This window comes from Rana temporaria, chromosome 3 (assembly GCF_905171775.1).
Source record: "Rana temporaria chromosome 3, aRanTem1.1, whole genome shotgun sequence".
NCBI classification, from domain to species: domain Eukaryota; kingdom Metazoa; phylum Chordata; class Amphibia; order Anura; family Ranidae; genus Rana; species Rana temporaria.
The window spans coordinates 356678019-356700319 of NC_053491.1; the positions used below are offsets into that span (position 1 = coordinate 356678019).

Here is a 22301-nt window from a genome sequence, read left to right on the forward strand (position 1 = left end):
GTACGTTTTTCTGGGCTATTTAAGCCCTTCACATTATATGATGTAAATTTAATTATGTCCATTTTATCTCCTTTCAGAACTAATGTGGAGAGTTCCCCTTATCCTTACAACGGGCTTCAGTAACGTCACGGAGGGGTGGCTATATAGGGGGATGATGGAGAGAGAGAGAGAGTTAATAGCCCAGATCTGGGCAAGAAGAAAAAAAAAAAAAAAATTAATCCCCCCCCCCCCGTTCCTCGGGAACTGGTCACTCGTCCGAGTACCCGAGTAATTCCCTTTCCTTTCCTCTCCCTCACAGCCCCATCCAGTGAGCTCCCAACACTCTGGAGGCAAACCACTGTCGGAGATGGGAGGGCGGGAAGGAAGGAAGGAAAAAAAAAAAAAAAAAAAAAAACGCCTCCGGTTTACCTCCACCTGGAGGAGAGGCGTTTAAGTGGGGAGAGTGTATGTGCAGAGTAGAGCGAGTGGGGCGTATCGGGAGCACCCCTGCGTTTGCCCGCATGCACCCCTTCATCATTTCACATTAACTTTATATTAATCTTATATCCATTGGCCCCTCTCACACATCCGTCCCCTTCTGCTTTTTTCCCTTCTTTTTTTACGCCTTTTCCTCTTTCACTATCGGAGCGGTGTGAGCTTTCATCCTTAAAGACCTCCCCGTATTCAGGAGACCCCCCATAGAGGCCTTCAAGCAAAGCTTCCATAAGGACACATCCTGAGCCCAAGAAAAAGGAGGAAAAAATAAATAAATAAATAAAATAAAAGTATATAAATAAATATTTTCTTCCACCTCTCAAAGTCTATATCTTAACTTGTCTCCTCCTCTGTATCTGCGGAGGGAGATACAATCTGTATATTGAAAACATCATTGCTTTTACGACTCATCTTGTTGACATGTTACATCCTAAGCAAACAACAATAAGCTTTCTAGTATCAGCCTCTGTTACAACTAAAAAAATTCAAATACATATTTATATCTTAAACCTTGTTAAGAGATATAGATTCAGATACTCGAAGTACACAATACTTAAAGAAAACATGCCATCTCGGCCACAGCAAAAAAAAAAAAAAAAAAAAAAAAAAAAAAAAAAAGATATAATAATAATAATATGATATACTATGATAATAATGATAATAGTAGTAATAATAATAATATATATATATATATACATATATATATAAAGAATATCTTAGCTATAATCTGAGAACCTAGCCCTTATGCCTTTGATCCTTCCCCTACCCAAGGCCCCTTTAACCCTTTTCCCCTATACCCTGACTCACCCTTCTAAACTCTGTTCTTCCTCTGTGATCCCTCAGTTACAATCGTATATTCGTGATGGTGTTGTGTACAATCTATATGTATGCTTTTCCTACTTACTCGACATTTCTATGGTGAAGAAAAAAAAAAAAAAAAAAATAAAAAAAAAAATAAAGGAGGGGCAAGTGCCCCATATCATAGTGTTCGTGTTATATGTATTTTTTTTTGTGTGCCTTATCTGTGTATGCCGTTTAATTATGGCCCTTTAATACCCCCTACCCCCTCCCCTCCCTACCCCTTACCCTACTACCCCCCCAAAAAAAAAAAAAAAAAAAAAAAAAAAAAAAAAAAAAAGGAAGGGAAAAAAGCCCTTCCCCCTACCCCCCCAAAAAAAAAAAAGAAAAAAAAAAACACAGCAACAACCCCCCCCTAAAAAAAAAAAAAAAATGCACACCACATTGTCCCCTCCCCCTCCCATTTATTGGGCCTCGGATATGATCTTTATCCTCTACCTATTTATAGTGACCTCTACATAATAATTTTGGCGCCAATGCGCCCAGTTCTCACAAATCCAGCTTCTAGCATATAGATTTTGGCTTTCCAAAAAAAAAAAAAAAAAAATTCTGGTTCATCCCCAGGCAGCAGCAGGGGCAAAAAAAAAAAAAAAAGAAAAAAACCTTAAAACTAGAAACCCAAAAAGACAAAAAAAAAAAAAAATTTTTAAGTAAATAAAGTCTCCATATACTGTCCTTTTGTACTTCTTCTCTTCTTTTCCATATGGATTTTCCTCCTATCTCCTCTGAATTCCACTGTCAGTCCATAGTTCCCTTTTATCTCCTTATAACTAATATCTATCCATTTGTACGGGCAATTCTAACCAGTTTGGGACTTCAATGGGGTCCGCTCCCAAAAACTGGAAAAGTTCCGTTAGTTGTGCGGGAGACCTTAAATTAAAGTTCTGACCTCCTTTTTTTACAATCAATGCCAGAGGATAGCCCCACCGATATGTAGCCTCTTTACAACGTACGTACTCCAGAAGGGGCTTTAACAGTCGTCGTCTCCATTTTGTAAATCTACACAAATCTGGGTAGATCTGGATGTCTACCCCCTCCCATTTTATTACTCCTACTTTCCAGGCTGCTCGCATTATATCCTCCTTGATCCTATAAAAGTGTACTCTGCAAACAATATCCCTGGGGCCCAGCTGGGTCGGGTGACGGAAGGTAGGGACTTTGTGGACCCGGTCCAATTCAATTAATGTGTCAGCGGGGTTGTTCAGAATTTGATTGAGTATGATCATAACTGCCTCACTCAAAGCAGGACCCTCCAAATTTTCTGGTACCCCCTTTATTCGAATATTGTTCCTCCTACTTCTGTCCTCAGCTTCCTCAGTGTGTAGTTGTATCATAACCATCTGTTGACGCTGTCTCTTAAACTCTTCCTCCATATGCTCCACTCTGTGTTCCAGTCTGCTATTTTGTTCTTCCAGATTATTAATTTTACATTCACCCTTCGCTACCCCCGCGCGCACCTCTTCTATTTCCTCCTTCAGTGCTCCCATAATGCTCTTAGCCAATGTCTGTATGTCCTCCTTTGTGGGGAGTGCCTGTATGAGTGCACTAAGCTGCTTCATGTCAGGTATGGTCTCTTGAACCTGTTTCACCTGAGTCTGTGTAACCTTGCTCTTATTAACCAGGCATACCTTTTTCTCCCCCTCCTTGTTAACAACCGCTTCAGTAGGGAGATCCAGCAATCCTGAATCTCTCCCCCTTGACATACCTCCGAGCTGTGTAGGAGTCACTGCCGCTGCTATAGAGGATACCTCTGGTAGCGAATCCCTCCTCCCAGCCATGACGTGTACAGCTGCTGTCTCCGGGCTGTCTCTCTCGCTGGCGTTGGTCCCCGCGTCTGCTTCAGTCTGCAGTACAGCGTCCGTCTTTGCCCTGAGGTAGCGGGTGATGTACGAGTGGGTTAGTGTACTTGGAGCACTGGAACTCCTTCCTGGTCTCCTTCCACGGCGCGACATGTGCCGACAAACGCCGCTCTTGCTGGGGTATCTTGCTCCGCTTTGCCGGTCTGCTGTCGGGTGCATACGGTGCTCTCGCTAAGGGCTCCTCACTCGCCTCCTCACTCCTCCATGCCTAAACCACTCCCCCCGGAAACGGAACCAAGAGATGAGTTTTTAGGGTTCGCCTGAAGGTAGCAAGAGTAGGGAATAGCAGGACAGGTTGAGGTAATGAGTTCCAGAGGATGGGAGAGGCTCTGGAGAAATCCTAGAGACGAGCATGGGAGGAGGAGACGAGGGAGCTTGAGAGTAGGAGGTCTTGGGAGGATGGTTTGGGTGATATTTGGAGACGAGATTGGTGATGTAGCTCAGGGCAAAGTTGTAAATGGCTCTGTATGTTGTGGTCATTATCAAATGATTAATGAAGGATCCCTTCACAGCCCTGAAATATCGTCTTTCTATATATTCAAACAATAAAGAAGAGCTTTGGACTTTAAAATAAGCTTCTCGGTGTGCTGGCAACATATTTTACCCATGTTCTACACCATGACCAGTCGGGAAGCGTTGCAGCACCCTCTTCTCCATATGGTTGATTCCAGTACGGTGTGCGGAAGGAATATACTCCCATTTTATTGTTTTTATTTTTTTTATTTTTATTATTGTTCTAGTGCAGTCAGGCTGCAAAAAACACTAATAAATATAGACTTTTTTTTAAGCTACTATTTGCTGCTGCAAGTGTTTAAATTCTCTGTGCAAGCAGCACGCTAGAGAACCAGACTGCTGCTAAACACAGAGCTCATTGATCTTGATCTCCAGCATTGTGAGAAGCCCCCTGCTCAGTGCTCCAATCAGCTGTGCCATTCAGAAAGCTTGAGTAATATTGATTGAGGCAGGGTTCAAAAATGTGCGGCCGCGGGTTCGTGTCTGGTGCGTGTCTGTTCACCGATTCAGGGACAAATTTTGTGCTTGAATTTGCACCTAGACCGGACCGAAACACGCATGGGACCATTTTTCAATCTGGACCACGGCTGTGCCGAACATGTGTGAACCGGATCCATTGAGAGCCGGTCACGCTCACATGTCATGCGAATTGGATGTGGATGAAAATTACTATAGTTGTGTTTTTTTGTATTGATCCATTTCTGCGATTTTTTTTTTTTTTTTTTTTTTTTGTTTTTTTTTTTTTTTTTTTTTTGTTTGTTTTTTTTTTTTTTTCTGTCCCGGTGACACCGGGAAAAAAGGTGTCAGGTGTTTGCAAGACAGAAACGTGGTAAAAACCTCCACTACACTATCTGTTAAAAAAAAAACATTTAGCTAGGTATTTAACTGTAATCTAGGTATGTACAGTATATAGTGCAATAAAAAAGATGTCATGTCCAAATAATTTCGTATGATGCATATTAGAAATTCTTCCCGGTCACACCTATAACTACGCATGACCTATTTCTAAGTTGACTCTTGAAACATTCAGGCAAGTATCCCAAAATTGCTTTATTTTGGTTAGCAACAGTAGAGTGCGCTATTGTGCCATATACCAATAACAGTTTAAAATTGTTTCAATGTGAGAAGTAGTGATCCTTAAAGGGGTTGTAAAGGTTCGTTTTTTATTTTCTAAATGCGTTCCTTTAAAGCTAGTGCATTGATTCACTAACCCTTTTCCTTGATTTCCCTTCTAAATGTTTTTCTTTGTCTAAATTTCTCACTTCCTGCTCCGGTAAGCTGTTCTGACTGACTAACCACCGTTCGGATGATGGGGGCAAGCTTACTGAGGAGAAACGGGAAGTGAGAAATTCAGACAAAGGGGGGAAAAAAACATTTAGAAGGGAAATCGAAGGAAAAGGTAAGTGAACCAACAATGAACTAGCTTAAAGCGGTGGTTCACCCTGTTTTAAGACATCTTATCTATTCAAATGCTTTGCAAAGATAATGACCAAACAAATTTATTTATTTTTTTCTGAGTCCTCCTTACCCGTTTGCAGCTGGTTTTTACGAGCTGTCAATTAAAATCCCCCGTGGGGGAATGGGCGTGTAGGTCCATTCTCCCCCGTCCTGTCAATCGAATTCAGGAACTCCTCCGTCGACACGCTGTGCTGTAATCGCAACCATGTAGTGTTGACGGCGACGCTCGCCGTTAACACTGCACATGCGCGGGATCGAGCGGTGAATGCTGGGAGGCCAGCATTCGCCCTCTCCCGGAAGAAGACCCTGTCGGCTTCACACTGCCCACAGGTAAGATGGAAACGTCCATCGACTAGGAATGTAACATCTAATTTACTGTATTACAGCGCTTCGGCCAGCCTAAGGACTGGGACACCCTGTTAGTGCGGGAGTAGAGGTACGCCCTGTAGATTACAGAAAAAAAAAAAAAACGATATCCCGCGGAACCACCGCTTTAAAGGAACCTATTTAGAAAATAAAAAACAAACCTTTACAACCCCTTTAAAATGTCGTTTTCTTGGAGGGTTCACTGATTCCCATTCCACCTAAACAGATAGTTTTATTAATAGTTGGATGTTGCCAAACTAAAATACTCACTGCCTTTTTGTGTCTCTATGGGGAATATCTTCAAGAACTGGACTATCTTCAAGAACTTACTAAAACTGGTGCAAAAACTATTTTCAGGTTTTATTGTCAAAGCGTGATTGAACAGGCTGAAGTTAGAAACTGATTGGTTAATTAGCGTATGGTTTGTTATGATCAAGTCAGTGAAATCAGTATTTTTATTTAAAACAAACAATGGTTATTTTTTATTTACATTTTTGTAGCAAATGTACTTCAATTTAGGGTTTACCTCCACTTTAGGACAGAGTAATTGCACTGAGCCACTGTCTTTGGTGGCTAAATTACAACATCAATGTATGAAAGAGAAAGCATGTACAAATGTGAGAGTCACGTGAAAAACTACCTTCTAGTCTACTGCTATATATACTACCTTATTATACTTTTAATTAAAAAAAATTATTATGTAACAAATTTAACCACTTCAGCCCCGGACCATTTGGCTGCCAAATGGCCGGGCCACTTTTTGCGATTGGGCACTGCCTCGCTTTAAGTGACAATTTTTTTTTTTTTTTTTTTATTGTTTTTATTTTTTTTTTTTTTTTTTTTTAAAGTGTATTTTGTGCGTGTACTCGAGAGAGGAGCCGGACTGCAGGAGTTGGGAGTAGGCAGGCCTCCCCCAGAGGCAATCTGCCACCTTTCTCCATGCCCCGGGTGGCAATGGCGGGTGTGTGAGGGGGTCCTCCCACACAGCCCGCCCTACCTGCTCCGCTTTGAAGCCCAACGGGGCAGAGGGACTCCCTATAAGGGAGTGAGAGGATCTAGCCCGCTCAACCAGCCCCATTAGTCCTTCGCCTCTCTTTTAGAGACCGCGTGGTCAAAGTGCGTGTGTTAACCCAATTTAGAGTGCGTGTGTAGGTGTGGTGGTTTTTGTGGGAGGGGGGTGGGCGTACTAAGCACAGGCTTACCTTGCATAGCACACCCACCGGGAGCCGGGCTGAGACCACCAAACTCAATTCACATGAAGCCGAGATCGGGATCCGAACCTCTAGCTGCAGAGGTGAATGGCTTGTCAGCGCAGTGCCAATCGCGTTGAGCCACCGCAGCTCCCTGCGCTTTAAGTGACAATTGACATCCTTTTTTTCCAAAAAATAGATCACCTTTTGCGGTTTTTATTTTTTGTGCTATAAACAAAAATAGAGCGACAATTTTGAAAAAAAAACTATTTTTTTACTCGTAATGGCGGCGATCAGCAATTGAATTTTTTATCGTGACTGCGACATTGTGGCGGACATAACTGGACACTTTTGACTCTATTTTGGGACCGTTCACATTTATACAGGGATCAGTGCTATAAAAATGCACTGATTACTGTATACATGTGACTGGCAGTGAAGGGGTTAACCACTAGAGGGCGAGGAAGGGGTTAAGTGTGTCCTAGGGAGTGATTCTAACTGTTAGGGGGGCGTGGCTACGAGGGACACGTCGCTGATCGCTGCTCCCGATGAGAGGGAGCATACGATCAATGTCAGTGTCACTAGGCAGAATGGGGAGATGGACGTCCAGCGCCTACTCCGTCCCCCCGCTGTCTTCTGGGAGACACACAGGTCCCTGAAGACAGCAGGGACCAGTAGGATCGTGCAGCATGACTCGCGTAATCGCAATCGGGAACCAGGAAGTGAAACCGCAAGGCTTCACTTCTTGATTCCCTTACCGAAGATGGCAGCGGCCAGACCCGAGAGCCAAGGGACGGATCGGCTTCGGGTGCCAACATCACGGACACCCTGGACAGGTAAGTATCCTGCAGTATTTGTAGCTGCTGACTTTTAAAAAAAATTGGCGGAACTCCGCTTTAAACGGTGCAATAGCTAAAAATCTGTTCTCCACAAAAATACACAAAACATTCTCCTAATTACTTTGGTTATTAAACAGAGCATAACAGTGATTCTAGTACTGCTTTATTACTCTATATTATTAAGCAGTTGTAAGGCAAGTGATTAAAAAAGGTGGAGCCCAAGTACAGAATTATACTTGAATCATAGGTGTGGTGTATACCAGACTGCTGTCTCAACAAGGATAAAGCATCTTATTAATAACTATTGCAAACAAAATATGTTTGTTACAACAACCAATTCGATTCTAGCTTTAATTTTTCTAGTCCAGATCAAAATATGCAAGCTGACATTTGGTTGTTGTGGGCTTTTTTTAGTGCATTTCTTTTGTACATAACACTATACAGTTGTGGTTGGGGGTATTTTTTAATTTTCATCCTTTGCACAATTTCAAAACCAGTTTATAGGTTTGATTAAATGTCCCTGGAAAAGTCTTACATTTTGCACTGTGAGCATTTTCTTTGTACCATACAATATTACTGCTTTGTTCAAATTATATTTTTAAAGTCTTTTGCAAAATTATACATATGCATTAACGCATTTTTGCTGCATTGTTCTTTTGTGTGTTAAGTCCCGATATATTTTTTTATTAAATTTTTTACATTTTGAGCATTTCAAATGGGTGCTTTTAGTTCATATGCAAAGTGAGGGAGAAAAATGTCTATGAAAAATTTTACATGATGAAAATGCATAAAAATCCACAAAAGAAATTGTATATATGGCTATCAAGATGAAAACCTGACACAAGGTTCTAAAAAAAAATTCTACTTTCTCCAAAATTTGAAAAAAAGGTTTAGGCTGTAGATGGACTTTAAATATACTTTATATGGAGAAACGTTTGTAAACACATGACCATCACACAGTTTTGAAACTCTCTATGCGTTTTGTCATAACTGATGTCATCAGGTTCATAAACAATGACGTCAGCTATGCGAAAAGTGTTGGGGCGGAGCGAACGTACATAATGTTGCCGTGCCTGTCTGGATTGGTAACTGTTTGGAGTATTTGCAATGGGAATTTTTTTTTATTTAATTTTTTTATACAAAAGCACTGTTCTGTAGACAATATATGTGTAGTTTTGAATGCATCAAAAGTTTTATACAGGTTTACACTATGTGGGCTCTCCTATTTTGATTTTATGGTGGATTTCGTGAAATATATTGTTGCCATTCATTTTAATATACACTGGAGGGTGGGAGACACTGCAAGAGTCCAGCTAAGCAGGGAAGGTAAAACCTCACTATGATGAGACTATAATTTACAGGCTGATTTGACTCTGTAATAGGATTTATCCAGTCCTTAAGGCCCCTTTCACATTGAGGAGTTTTTCAGGCGGTAAAGCGCTAAAAATAGCGCTGCTATCCCGCCTGAAAAAATCCTGCACTGCAGACTCAATGTGAAAGCCCGAGGGCTTTCACACTGAGGCGATGCGCTGGCGGGAGACAAAAAAATCTCCTGTCAGCAGCATCTTTGGAGCGGTGAGAGGAGCGGCATGTATACCGCTCCTTCACCGCTCCTTCCCATTGAAAACAATGGGAACCGCGGCAATACCGCCCGCAATGCGCCTCTATAGAGGCGCATTGCGGGCGGTATTAACTCTTTATCGGCCGCTAGCGGGGGTTAATACCGCACCGCTAGCGGCCGAATCCCGTGGTAATCCCGGCGGTATAGCGCCGCTATATTTAGCGGCGTTATACCGCAACCGCAGCTCCTGCCTCAGTCTGAAAGGGGCCTAAGAGTCCATTTCTTATGGTGGTGTTAGTCCATGTGGTGATCACAAGATTTGATAGAACACGTTATTTATAACAGCACGTTGGTCCTTTGGTATTCGATTGGGATAGTTATACATTTATTGCACATATATTAAGCAGACTTTATAATAAAACATTTTTTTTAATTGAGTGTTCATTTTGCAAATTACTGTATTTATCAGCATATAACACGCACAGGCGTATAACGCGCACCTTCATTTTAAGAGGGAAGTTTCAGGAAAAAAATATACATTTTAAATAAAGAACTTTGAAGCAAAATAAGGGTCCGTGCCCATCTGCAACCTCAAAATTGCTTATCAATGCAGCTTGATGAATGCCCATCTGCAGCCTCACCATTACCCATCAGTGCAGCTTGATTAATGCCCATCTGCAGCCTCCACATTGCCATGAATGAAGCCTAATCAATGCCCATCTCGGGGGGATGAGCGCCGTCAGATTACCTACACTGCGGCCTCTTTAATACAAAGTCCCGCCTCCTGAACCGGCTTCTATGATAGACAGAGCACTGGTCCAATGCCGACCCAGGAGACAGGACTTCCTATTACAAAGGCCGCTGAATAAACAGGAAATTTGCGCTATATGTAATCTGACGGCGCTCGTCCCGCCCCCCTCCCTGTTCTCTCCTAGGCAGCCCAAATTGCAGTATCACCGTATAACACGCACACACTATTTGCAACCGATTTGCAGGGTAAAAAAGTGAGTGTTATACGCCAATAAATACAGTACTTATTTCTTTTGGAATCAAAAATGGCCTACTCTAAACGATTGTATAAGCTGGAAGCACACAATGTTTAGTTTCAAGGAGTGTTCACATGCTTTTGGCTATATAGTGTGTGTATTGTATTTGATGTTAAATCTTTGGGTTCTTTGTAACATTTTTAATGTGTATTTTGACATTACATCTTTATGTTTTTCATAGTTGGAAGAAAGCACACAGGCTGTGACAAAGCTGAAGGACCTCCAACTCCAACAACACTTAGAGCAGCTTCAATATGACATAGCCAATATGAAACAATGGACAAACACTATTTCTGGAAATAGGGGACATCTAGAGGGCAACTTAACTAACCTTGAACTGGTTGTTTCACAAATAGAAAGGAGCACAGCATCTATTGCTAAAGATGTATCTGGCAAGCTCGCCACTGTGAAGACAGACGTCAGGAGAATATCTGGCATGGAGGATGATGTTGCCTTATTGACAAACTCAGTCAGTGAACTAGAGAAAAAGTTGGAGAAGGCAGAGAAAAACACAGCACAGATTATCGGAGATGCTTTAGTACATAGCATTGACCGAATCACTTCACTCAAGGACTCAGTGTCTACAAATTCCAACCGAATAGACCTCATCAAACTGAGATTAACTGAGATTAGAGGAAACTTTACTAGCAACTCAGATAAACTCTTAAGTCTAGAGAGTGACCGGCTAAAAGTCTTGCAGGCAGTTAACTTTGCCAATGAGTTAAAGCCCAAGGTATTCACTCTGAGGAAGGACTTTTCTCACTTAGAAGCTTCGCTGAACGACCTGTCGCTAAGAATTGGCAGATTGGCGGCTGATCTACTGAACAGAGAGAACGATATTAATATGCTAAGTGACAAAATGTACAACTTAACTGTGATTAAGTCTGAAATTCTGGCTCTAAATGATAAAATAAGCAATGTGTAGATCATTAACAAAAATCATGTGTGAAGAATAACTTTGGAACCTTGTGTTGTTCAATTTTTATGTAATGTTTTATAAAAAAAACTTTAAATAAACTTTCTTTTAAGTTTAAGTGTTATTGATTTTTCCTTGTAAATTACACTTTTTGCACCAGCCCAAAATCAGCACAGCAGTCTAATATAACCTTACTATGCTGAACTCCGAGGAAAATTAACAACAACCTTTTAGGCGAGCCGCCAATTGGCTCTCCTCTACTCACGTCTGTCAGATGCGAGTGAGGAAAACCAATGAACAACTCTTCCTGTTTACCAGATGATCAGCCGTGTCCAATCACAGCTGATCACAGTGTAAAGAGCCTCCGACAGGGGCTCTTTACCGAGATCGGTGAAGCGGTGTGTCAGACTGACATGCCGCAACACCAATCGCCGCTCTGCACGCCCCTGATTGCGGTCTATCCTGCTGGACATCATATGACGTCCAGTCAGGATAACTGAACCACCGCCCAGCCGTCATTTTGCTATAGGCTGGGCGGGAAGTGGTTAATGCTGATAGCAGAAGAATGAAGCAGCAGACAGAAATGACACTTAGTGCTCTGGAATGAGACAAGTACACACTATAGAGTTATATGCTTTGTCCATATTTCATGTCTGAGGTTTACAACCACTTATGATAATACAGTATTCTTTAGATCTACCATCAACTACATACAGTAGTAGCCTTTTGGATATAATAAAAATTGAACGGGTTGTTTAGGTGTGTGCTCCTATTACATAATTTGGAAAAAGCTAAAGGAACCTTGTAATAGGATTGTATAGTGTCATTTGCAGCTTTCACACTACAAGAGCTAGGAGGCTGTGATCACATGAGCACCTAGGCACCCACACATACCACAACTGCAATACTTTCTGAAGGAATTGATGACAAATGGTGTATTTTTCAGAGTGATGTTTAGGATCAATTAATTTTCTAGATATCCCCTGTTATTCCCCCTCATGCGGTGAGTAGACAAGGGCAAATTCGCTAAGATTTTTGCTGCATCATTTTGAAAATACCCATGAAAGCTACCCTCAAGGCAACCGCTGATAAGTGCGGTCCCTAACTATAAACTATTGAAGGTCCCAGGTATGGGACACATATATACACGAGAGAGAGAGAGATGAATAACGAAAGATGATAGAGAGAGCAAAAGATAGAGGGAGCATACTGTATGTAGAGTGAGATAGTGATGGAGAGAGAAGTATGATGGTGAGAGAGAGGAATAAGAGAGATATTTGTAGCAGTAACCCTGTAGGAGCCGCTGAGTATTGTGGTTCACCTGACACCCTGTCCAGCCTGGCATTCACCTTTCAGACACTCGGAGATATAGAACAGTCCATGTGCTTCGTTCTTTTGTATTTTATTGAGCTGATTGAACTTGGATGGGTTAAGGGAAGTATGGGAATTGGTAGAACTTGCTTGGGACAATTATATACAGTCCTGTATATTCACTCCACTCCAATTCTCCTCCTGCATATCACTAATCCTATATACAGTCCTGTATATTCACTCCAATTCTCCTCCTGCACATCTCTAATCTTCACGTCTTTCTCCTCCAGCACATCTATTCCTCTCTTATTTTCAGGCACAGCTAGTACAGTGTTTAGGCCTGAAACTGGCTCAGCCTTAGCAAGTGCCCTGTGCAGGCAGGGACCACGGGCCCCTAAGTGTTGCAAAATAGAAAGTCTCTGGTGCTAGATGTCCTACATGCGGCTACTGAGCACATTAAACCAGGTCCTGCCAGCCCTCCTGGCTGCAGCTGCCCTTCTCCACTGCCCATGACACCACAGAATGCAACCCATCAGGGTTTACTTCCTCTTTAAGGAATTATCAGAACATTCAATGTCAGTGCTAGAGGTTTCATGGTCATTGCCACAAACAGAGGTATGGTTGAATCTGGTAACCAGGATATCCATGTTTGGAATCCTCCATTTCTAACAGGTCAAGTAGAAGATATCCGGTTCAATATCCCATTCCTTTTGGTCACAGTAATAAATAAATAAAGAAATTGCTCAAACCTAAGCCACGTACAATGTTAAATATTCATACAAAAACACAGAAAACCATAAAGGTGAATCGATCAATGTAGATCGATTTAATAAATGTTAAATATTGTGTTGAATAAACATCCCAAACACAAAAAAAACTTTCAGTGAAGTGATGATGAAATATCCAAATACAACTTCTGATGCAGCACCTGGATATCTACGATGGCAAATGATAGGTACTTTATATGCCAGTGAATAAAAAAACTAAAGCCAGATGGCCTCTTACCGGACAAGATGAACCCCAAATTATAGGGATCAAACTCGCTTAATATGCACAGTGATCAGCTGTGATGTTCCACCCGGTTCTGTTCCAAGCGTCAACCACTCTCCTCCGTCAAAGACAACAAAATGATTAGTAACTTTCCAACCTTCCAGTCAAATTGCCTGGTACTCCTCCAGTCAGGGCTGGTGCAAGGATTTCTGACACCCTAGGCGAAACCTAATTTTGCCGCCCCCCCCCCCTTGGCTCCACCCCTGACTCCACCTCCTTTGCCCTGCCCATGTACATCCCACCTTTTTAATGACCGCTACTATTTTCTATTTTGCATGCAACACTTTGCTAGACCAACAAATGCCATCTCGCCAGCGCACATCAAATTCCATCTCACCTGTGCCCATCAAATTCCATCTCACCCGTGCCCATCAAATACAGCCTCACCCACGCCCATCAAATACAGCCATACCTGCACCCAAATTCCATCTCACCTGTGCCCATCAAATGCCATCTCACCCGCGCCCATCAAATACAGCCTCACCCGCACCCATCAAATTCCATCTCACCCGCACCCATCAAATACAGCCTCGCCCGCGCACATCAAATTCCATCTCACCTGTGCCCATCAAATTCCATCTCACCCACGCCCATCAAATACAGCCATACCTGCACCCAAATTCCATCTCACCTGTGCCCATCAAATGCCATCTCACCCGCGCTCCATCAAATACAGCCTTACCCGCACCCATCAAATTCCATCTCACCCGCACCCATCAAATACAGCCTTGCCCGCACACATCAAATTCCATCTCACCCGTGCCCATCAAATTCCATCTCACCCGTGCCCATCAAATACAGCCTCACCCACGCCCATCAAATACAGCCATACCTGCACCCAAATTCCATCTCACCTGTGCCCATCAAATGCCATCTCACCCGCGCCCATCAAATTCCATCTCACCCACACCCATCAAATACAGCCTTGCCCGCGCACATCAAATTCCATCTCACCTGTGCCCATCAAATTCCATCTCACCCACACCCATCAAATACAGCCTCGCCCGCGCACATCAAATTCCATCTCACCCGCGCCCATCAAATACAGCCATACCTGCACCCAAATTCCATCTCACCTGTGCCCATCAAATGCCTTCTCACCCGCGCCCATCTAATACAGCCATTTCTGCACCCAAATACCATCTTACCTGTGCCCATCAAATGCCATCTCACTCGCGCCCATCAAATACAGCCTCACCCGCCCCCATCAAATACAGCCTCACCTGCATCTATCAAATACAGCCTTCCAATGCCCATCAATGACATTTCACCAGTGCCAATCAATCCCTGGGGGGGGTGGGGCGGGGGGCTTTTTGAAGATATTTAAATATACACATACACACATTTTAAAAAATGTCATTGTCATCAACAGTTTTACTCACCACACCAATGTGAACGTTGACCCTGTGATTTCTGCCTGTTCCCACTTGCATCAACTCTGATACTGTGTACCTGCCTGCTGCCTCTGTGTCGGTAGCACGGTACCTCTTCCTGGCTCCACCTGCCCCCAAGCCCGGGGAGCTGCCGCCAAATCCCATGATGCATCGCATCCAGACTGACACGGCCAGGAGAAAGGGGGGGGGGGCGCTGTGCGCTGCTGGACACTGGAGAGAGGCCTCGGTCCTGGACTGTGGACACATGTTGCACACAGTGTCAGACAGAGCGGACTCAGTGGAGAGGGAGGGACCGCTGCCTGCCTGATTTTAAAAACATCTCAGAGGCAGGAGCGGAGAGCATACAATGGGGGATGCTGGACACCACCAGGACATGACAGTGAATCACTGTCAATGATGCACATCAGAGCGGAGAGTGCCCTGGGGGGGTTGCAGCCGGGACCCATGCCATGTGACTGATGTCAGAGCAGCGGAGAACGCGAGCCGCGGGGGGGGGCTGCTTGACAATGTAAGGGCGCTGCTGGTGGATGTGTGCAACTTGCAAGCTCTGTGGGAGGGGAAATAAGCAGCGGCCGGGCGCCCTAGGTGGCAGTGCGCCCTAGGCGGTCGCTTAATCCGCCTAGTGGTAGCGCCGGCCCTGCCTCCAGTATATGTGAAAGATTCATAAAAAGAAGGAACTTCATAGTGCAGTAAAAAGTGGTAGTTTATTCCAAATTTTGCATAAGCACAGCGAAGAAATACGATACAAACACAGCCACAAGCTTCCAAACTGCCAGCTAGTGCGTGGTGACGGCACAAGATTCTTTCCAAGCAGGACCAACTCCATTGCAGCATATGTACGGGTTAACCCCCGCCTCCACTCCTCCCATATTGGACCCCACTCCCATAAATCTTTGCTCTGAGCCAGAGGCCACTTTCCTTTTTTTGTCCTTCTCCTAGGGACAGGTTTGGTTTTTAAATACCTGAAGTTTTTCCTCTACGCGATCAAGACCGGCCAACGCCGACCGCTGGGAAGACAGTTTGCAATACTCAGATAAGCCATAGCTATTAGCAGAGTATGGAGTGGGCAAATGGAAGAGAAGAGATGCTGGTAGAGCTGAAGCCTGGCCATTGACAGGCAAGCGACACAATGGCTAGATAGCCCAGCTATTAGCAGGTGGCCCTATCTGCCCCAAGTATGGCGTGATCAGCCTAACTGGTCTGGTTTGATCGTGGAAGCAGGATTAAATTGCACATTTGTGTTCATGCTGTGTGCGGTGATGTATACTTTTATGTTACACATTCCACTGCAGCAGTTTGTGTGTTTTTCTGTTTTCTTTCGTGGCTCTAGTGTCTTCCCGTCTGTGGCAGCTGGACCGCATTGGCGTTCCAAGCCACTGCTTTCTCTTCCAGCTGGGTGTCCCTGATTTACTCCTGCCAAGGGGCTCAGCGCATGTGCGCTGTGAGCAGTGGAGAAATTCAATCAGCGGTCATTACTGTTGATATTGTGATTTCTCTGTGGGAAGCTTGCAGCAGTTTTTCTATGGCTCCATGCACACTGAAGCTCATAACTGCCCGTTTTTGGGAGTTTGGGCGTTTTTTTGGGGGCGTTTTTTTCAACAGCCCATAAACTCCCCTCTATGTTATCCTATGTGTTCATGCACATATGGACGTTTTTGGACGTTTATTTAGTATAGGAGTTTATGGGCTGTTTTCTAAACACCCCAAAATCGCGTTCAGGAGTTGTTTTTCTGACCAAAAAAAATGGCAAACGCTGATAAGCGTATATAAATGCTCAAAAACGTGGCTCACCAGTGTTTTTACCATTTTTGATCCATTGAAAAAAAACGCTAATAAACGATATTGCAAAAACGTTAGAAACGTTGAAAGACTTATGTTACGTTATTTTAACATCCAGCCTAAATGCTGTGTGCAATCACAGCTCTGCATTAACACATATGATTTGATCACCTGTGTAGGTTGTCTGTCTGTGCAGTTTTACACTGTGGATGTTTCACTGCCCAACCTTGTGGCCAGCCCTTGTGTAGCAGGTATGAGAGGGTGGTTTTAACCCTTTCCTTTTCTTGCTGACCTAGGTACTCTTGATGATAAAGACCTCATTAGGTCACAAATTTCTCTTTCAGATGTATTTGGTCCCAGTCAAGGTCAAGGTCCAGCCTTCATAGTAGGAGCTATGAATCCTCCTTTATGCACCCACCACTATGTCAGCCGCTCCAAGGAGGAAGCCTGCTGGAGATGCGGGACTCTGGTCCCAGAGGGCAAATCTTTGTGTAAGCTATGCTAAGCCCAGGCAGTTGGGAAAGGGGTGGTTATTTCCAGAAAATGGAATCTCTGTTGAGGCACTTGGTGCAAGAATCCCTTAAAGATTGGAATACAATCCACATGCAAAGTTCAACAGCAATTGTGATGTGTTCTCTGAATAGCATGGCCAGGAAGAACTGGAACTGTTCCAACAAGCCATCCATCTAGGAAGAGTCTCTTTACCCTTGTAACGCCTTTTGATTAAGTCAATGATGGGTGCATTTACATGGATAGAACCTGTAGAGTCGCCTGCAAAGCAACAGGAAGTTCTGTAAGCACCTTGGGCTTCGTTTTCTGTAGTGCAAGTTGTCATGAGACTTTGAACACATAGGGTCACGTGACAAGTCACATCCCATTGATTTCAATGGCACCTGTTCCAGTCTATGCAACTTAAAGTTGCAGGGATTCTAGAATGGTTCCTGCACTACTTTGGTGTGACTTTTGATGCAGCTTTGAGACTGAAAAGTTGGTTCGGGGGTGCACTCAGAATCATATCAAGGTCGCACTCCAAAGTCACACTCTAAATCGTGTGAATTGGGGGTCGCAATAGTGGAGACGTAGCCTTAAAAAGAGTGTTCTATTTTTCCCCATTCCTAATGGAACAAGGGGACATCATTTTGGATGAGTAAAGCAAGGTCACGAGATATACCTCCCTTCTAAACAACATGTCGCTTTTCTTTGATAGATGCAGTGAATAGCCCAAAAGTCAGCCTGGGCTCCTGTGGCCATGTTGAAAAGGATGAAAATGTGGATGCAAAATGTGGATGCAGTATTCAAGAGCGTTTCTTAGAAACTCGGTAGTTCAGGAACTGGAGCTGGTGTCGGTTTCCATGGTGAGGCTCCAATTGACATCATTTGCATAGTGGCCCAGGTTATGCTCTCATCAGTTACGGCAAGTGAGTGCAATGGCTTGGACCTGGGCTTGCAGATCCTGCCTCTAACAGGCATAATATAGCATTCCCTTTGAGGGATATTCATCTTTTGGCAAGCTTGATAGCACCGCAACCTGGGCCACAGTTGGCAACTGTTGGAACCTTCGTCTCATAGGGGGTCCAGCTAGGTGACTATCTTGTTTTCAATAGACCTAAGATGCTTATTGCTTACTTTCATGTGCACATTGTAGAAGACTTCTGCAAGTTCCTTCGGTACGCTGTAGGTCAAGACCATCTCCAGTTTCGGCCATTCGGGCTTTCAACATCACCCTGTGTGTTTTCAGGGTCTTATTGGTTGTTATAAGTCTTTATCAAAACAAGGAGCCTACACCTACATAGTTACGTGGATGTCCTTTTCCTACTGTCCCAAAACAGGGGGCAGCTGTTGGAGCCCAAAGCTTAGGTCTTGTCAATGCTCCTCAAATTCGTCTGGCAACCGAATCTGGAAAATAGTCACCTGGAGCCCACTCAATCTCCTGTGTGCCGTGCCGATCAATATAATCAAGGGGACAGTTGCCTTGATTCTGGATCCTTATGTTCTGAAATAGAATACTCTTGGCCCTGTCTTCTTCCCACCTGCGTGCCTTTCAGTGTCTAAAACGATTAGCACTATGGTATCTACGGATTCGAGGGTCAAGTGGAAGTTGGAGAAGGCAGCCCTTCCATTTTTCTCCAGCAGTGGGAGCCAGGAAGCAGAATTAAGGTCATCTACATAACCTCAGTCATGAAAGTGAATCCCCTGGTAGCTGCAATGAAGAAACTGGCTCATTTGCCATCCCATTGCCCCATTTTTCTGGTTCACAATCACGTCCAATGCTAGCAATACAGATTTGAAAGGCTTGCTGCCTGTCGGGGATAGCTCAAGTCAGGCGGGGCTGTCAATTTCAGAAATTGTGTTGAACATTCTGAAACTACGGGCAGAGTCTTCTGCTCCCTACAGGCCTTTCACCATATAAGGAAGGAAGCGTCAGTGCTGTTAGGTTGGTCAACACTACGGCAGTCTCCCATGTTAAAAGACAAAGGAGGACACACAGCTTGGTCTCTATTACAGGAAGTGGAGCCAATTAAGTCTTGGGCTCAGAAGATTTGAGCCTACACCTCGGTGGCTTATGTCCCCAGAGTCCAAAATATTCTAGCAGATTATCTTTCTAGAATCCAATTGGACAACAACGAATGGTCTCTACATGTGGAGGTTTTCAGGCACAGATGCCCTAATGCATCATTGGAAATGCGGTAGGACCTGTGCATTTTTCAAGTCCTGGTCAACCTTGGGTTTCTAAGTAGACTCCGAACAGAGGTTTTGGAGGTAATGGCAGTGATGCCTTGTTGGCCAATTAGGCCATTATTCTCCTTGCTTACACAGTTCAGCTTCTGGAACCCAGTGCACCTTCTCCTCAGGCCAGACCTTCTGTCACTGGGTGCAATTTTACATCCATGTTCAGCACGATTGCGTCTGACGGCCTGGTTCTGGAGATTGGAAGTCCTCGGCTCCTGCTCCAGAGTCATCTCCGCTCCCTTGAATACTAGAATAAACACAAACAAAGTCAAAGTTGGTTCAAATGCATGTCTGCTGCTGACAGATCATGTAGTGACCTAGAAGTTCTAAATATTCTAGACTTTCTCCAGTCGGCTTTAGATCTGACTCTATCGGTCAGCTCCCTCGGTTTTCTGGTGTCAGCTTTATCGACCTTCACAGGTGTATCTCAATCTAAGCATCTTTTCCTGTCCAACAATTCTTCAAGGGAACAGTTAGGCTAAGACCTTGGAGTAAGCAGAGGTTTTCCAAATGGAGTCTCCCTCTTGTTCTCAACTCCCACTCAGGAATTGGAGCGGAGTGTTCTAGGGCTGTCTCCATTAAAGGACTCTCTGTCAAGTTCGTCTTTTTCATGTTGGCATAGATTGATTCCCTTGTCATGGAGGACTTTTCTTAGCGTCCTTTCTAGTTCGAGCGGTGCTGTTACCTATGCACCCAAGGCTGCATGAGTCTTTCATGGGAGCCAGGAAATTGTTTTGCCAACCTTACATTTCTAACTTGCATCCTTTAGACGTGGGAGAGGGTGCGCTGTGGCTTAGTTGATTATAGCGCATGTCTAGTAGACAGGGAATCCTAAATTTACTCCCAGCAGTCCCTTCCTTCAGTTCTAGAAATCCCTCAGATATTGTGAAGTTATATCTACAAAGCTACAACTTTCTTCAGGCTTTAGAACGCCTGTTCATTCTTTTGCCAGAAAGGACAGAGAAACGTGCCTAGTCTAGGATGATTGTGGCACGGATTGTTTAGGCCATCCAACAGGCTCACAGAGCCAAGGGCTTGGCTCCTTTGGAGGTAGTGTCTGCTCACTCGACTAGGAGTGGGTCTACACCTTGGGCAGCTTTGCAGCCTGTGGTTCCCAAAGTAGTCTGTAGGGCAGCCTTGTGGTCCTTTAATCAATATGTTTTATGGCTCATTATTGTGTAGAGTCTGCTTCCTTATCCTCTGTTGTTTTTGGCTTGCAGGTCCTTTCTGTTGACGGTACAAATTAAAGCCTTTGGGTTAGTTTTGCCCGCCAATTGGGTGTATGGCGAGTTAGTTCCCATACGTATGCTGCCATGGAGTCGGTCAGGAAAACTGAACATTTCAAATACTTACTGTAATTTTCCTTTCCTGAGGGACTCCATGGCAGCAGGAGTCCCCCCCCCCCCCCAGTGTCTGGAGGAGGCTAGTTATGGAACACGACCTCGGTTCAAAGTAAAGCTTCATGGGAGTGGGGTCCTATAGGGGAGGAGTGGAGGCGGGGTTAACCCATACGTATGCTGCCATGGAGTCCATCAGGAAAGGAAAATTAGGATTCCCATTGTTGATTTTTAATTTTGCTAGATGTTTGGCTCTCTTTGCTGACCCTCTTGCTTCAAAACTTTGAGTGACACTAACCTATGCAGATTAGCACTTCTGATTTTACTGATATGCATACACGTTTAGTGTATTGTGTAATGGCTCAAAATGTAAAAGTCGGTTGGTCAGAGTAAGAGCCAAGCAACTAGAATTTTCAGAAGTAGGTAAGTAATGGCATCACCCATCTCTCCTTAGGAAATGTTTGCATGAACTGAAGAAACCACATCATGCACAATGAATCCATCACACAGCACCCCTAAAAATTCACTAACTTCAGAGTCTGACGCATCTATGGATTTATGCTAAAAACATACATCGTTATACTAGAAGACTCACAATTTCATATTCTAAAGAAAGGATAGGTTTAAGAACTAAATAAAATAAAGTTTTTCTCTGCTGTAGTAATAGCTTGTTTGGTTCAGTCCACACAATGACAAGTCTTCAATATACTCAAAGCATACGTTGTTTAAATGATGTACAATCAATGGAATAACTCCCTGCTGTTCTCTCTTTTCTTCTGTTCTACCAAACTGTATGAGATTCTCATTAAATTAATGAGGATGTACAGATTCTCAGGAGTAAATCAATATGTTGGAAAGCACAGCTGGTGTAACTGTTATATCTGGGAACATAATCACATGGACTTTTTGTATTCTGCCTATTTTCTGTCACTTTTTGTTATGAGATAGTCTGAGCAGTGCATGGGGGTTTAATCCACATCCAGGACTGTTAATGAAAGCAATACAATATAACATGGGGCTCCAGCTGACATACAAAGATCATTGTACAGGGCAATCATTTGTCTCTTGCTTTTCTTCATCTAATGCTTTTATAACAGATCCACGTCCTGTCAGGGAGAGGAGACCAAGGCCGTGTCCCTTGTACATAGGCACACCGATCGGTCACCTACCCCAGTCAGTCCCCTTCCCCCACAGTTAGAAACACTATGCAGGGCACACATTTAACCCCTTCCTTGCCCCTAGTGTTAACCCCTTCCCTGCCAGTCACATTTATACAGTAACCAGTGCATATTTATAGCACTGGTCGCTGTATAAATGTGAATGGTCCCAAAAATGTGTCAAAAGTGTCCGATGTGTCCGCCATAATGTCGCAGTCCCAATAAAAATCGCAGATCGCCGTCATTACTAGTAAAAAAAAATAATAAAAAAAAATCATAATTCTGTCCCCTATTTTGTAGGCGCTATAACTTTTGCGCAAACCAGTCGCTTATTGTGATTTTTTTTTTTTTTTTACAAAAAATACGTAGAAGAATACGGATTGGCCTAAACTGAGAAAAATAATATAAAAAAAATGGGATATTTATTATAGCAAAAAGTTAAAAATTTAGTTTTTTTTCAAAA

General features: G+C 43.6%; 1 protein-coding gene across 1 annotated transcript in view; it reads left to right on the plus strand.

Annotated features, from left to right (window-relative positions):
• LOC120932671 (IKBKB interacting protein) overlaps positions 1 to 11204 on the plus strand; it is a 39372-nt gene extending 28168 nt beyond the window's left edge. Inside the window, exon 3 of the mRNA XM_040345217.1 lies at positions 10346 to 11204. Within this exon, the coding sequence (XP_040201151.1) occupies positions 10346 to 11089 (744 nt within the window). The 3' untranslated portion in view covers positions 11090 to 11204. The remainder of the gene's footprint in view (positions 1 to 10345) is intronic.
• The last annotated feature ends 11097 nt before the right edge of the window (positions 11205 to 22301 follow it).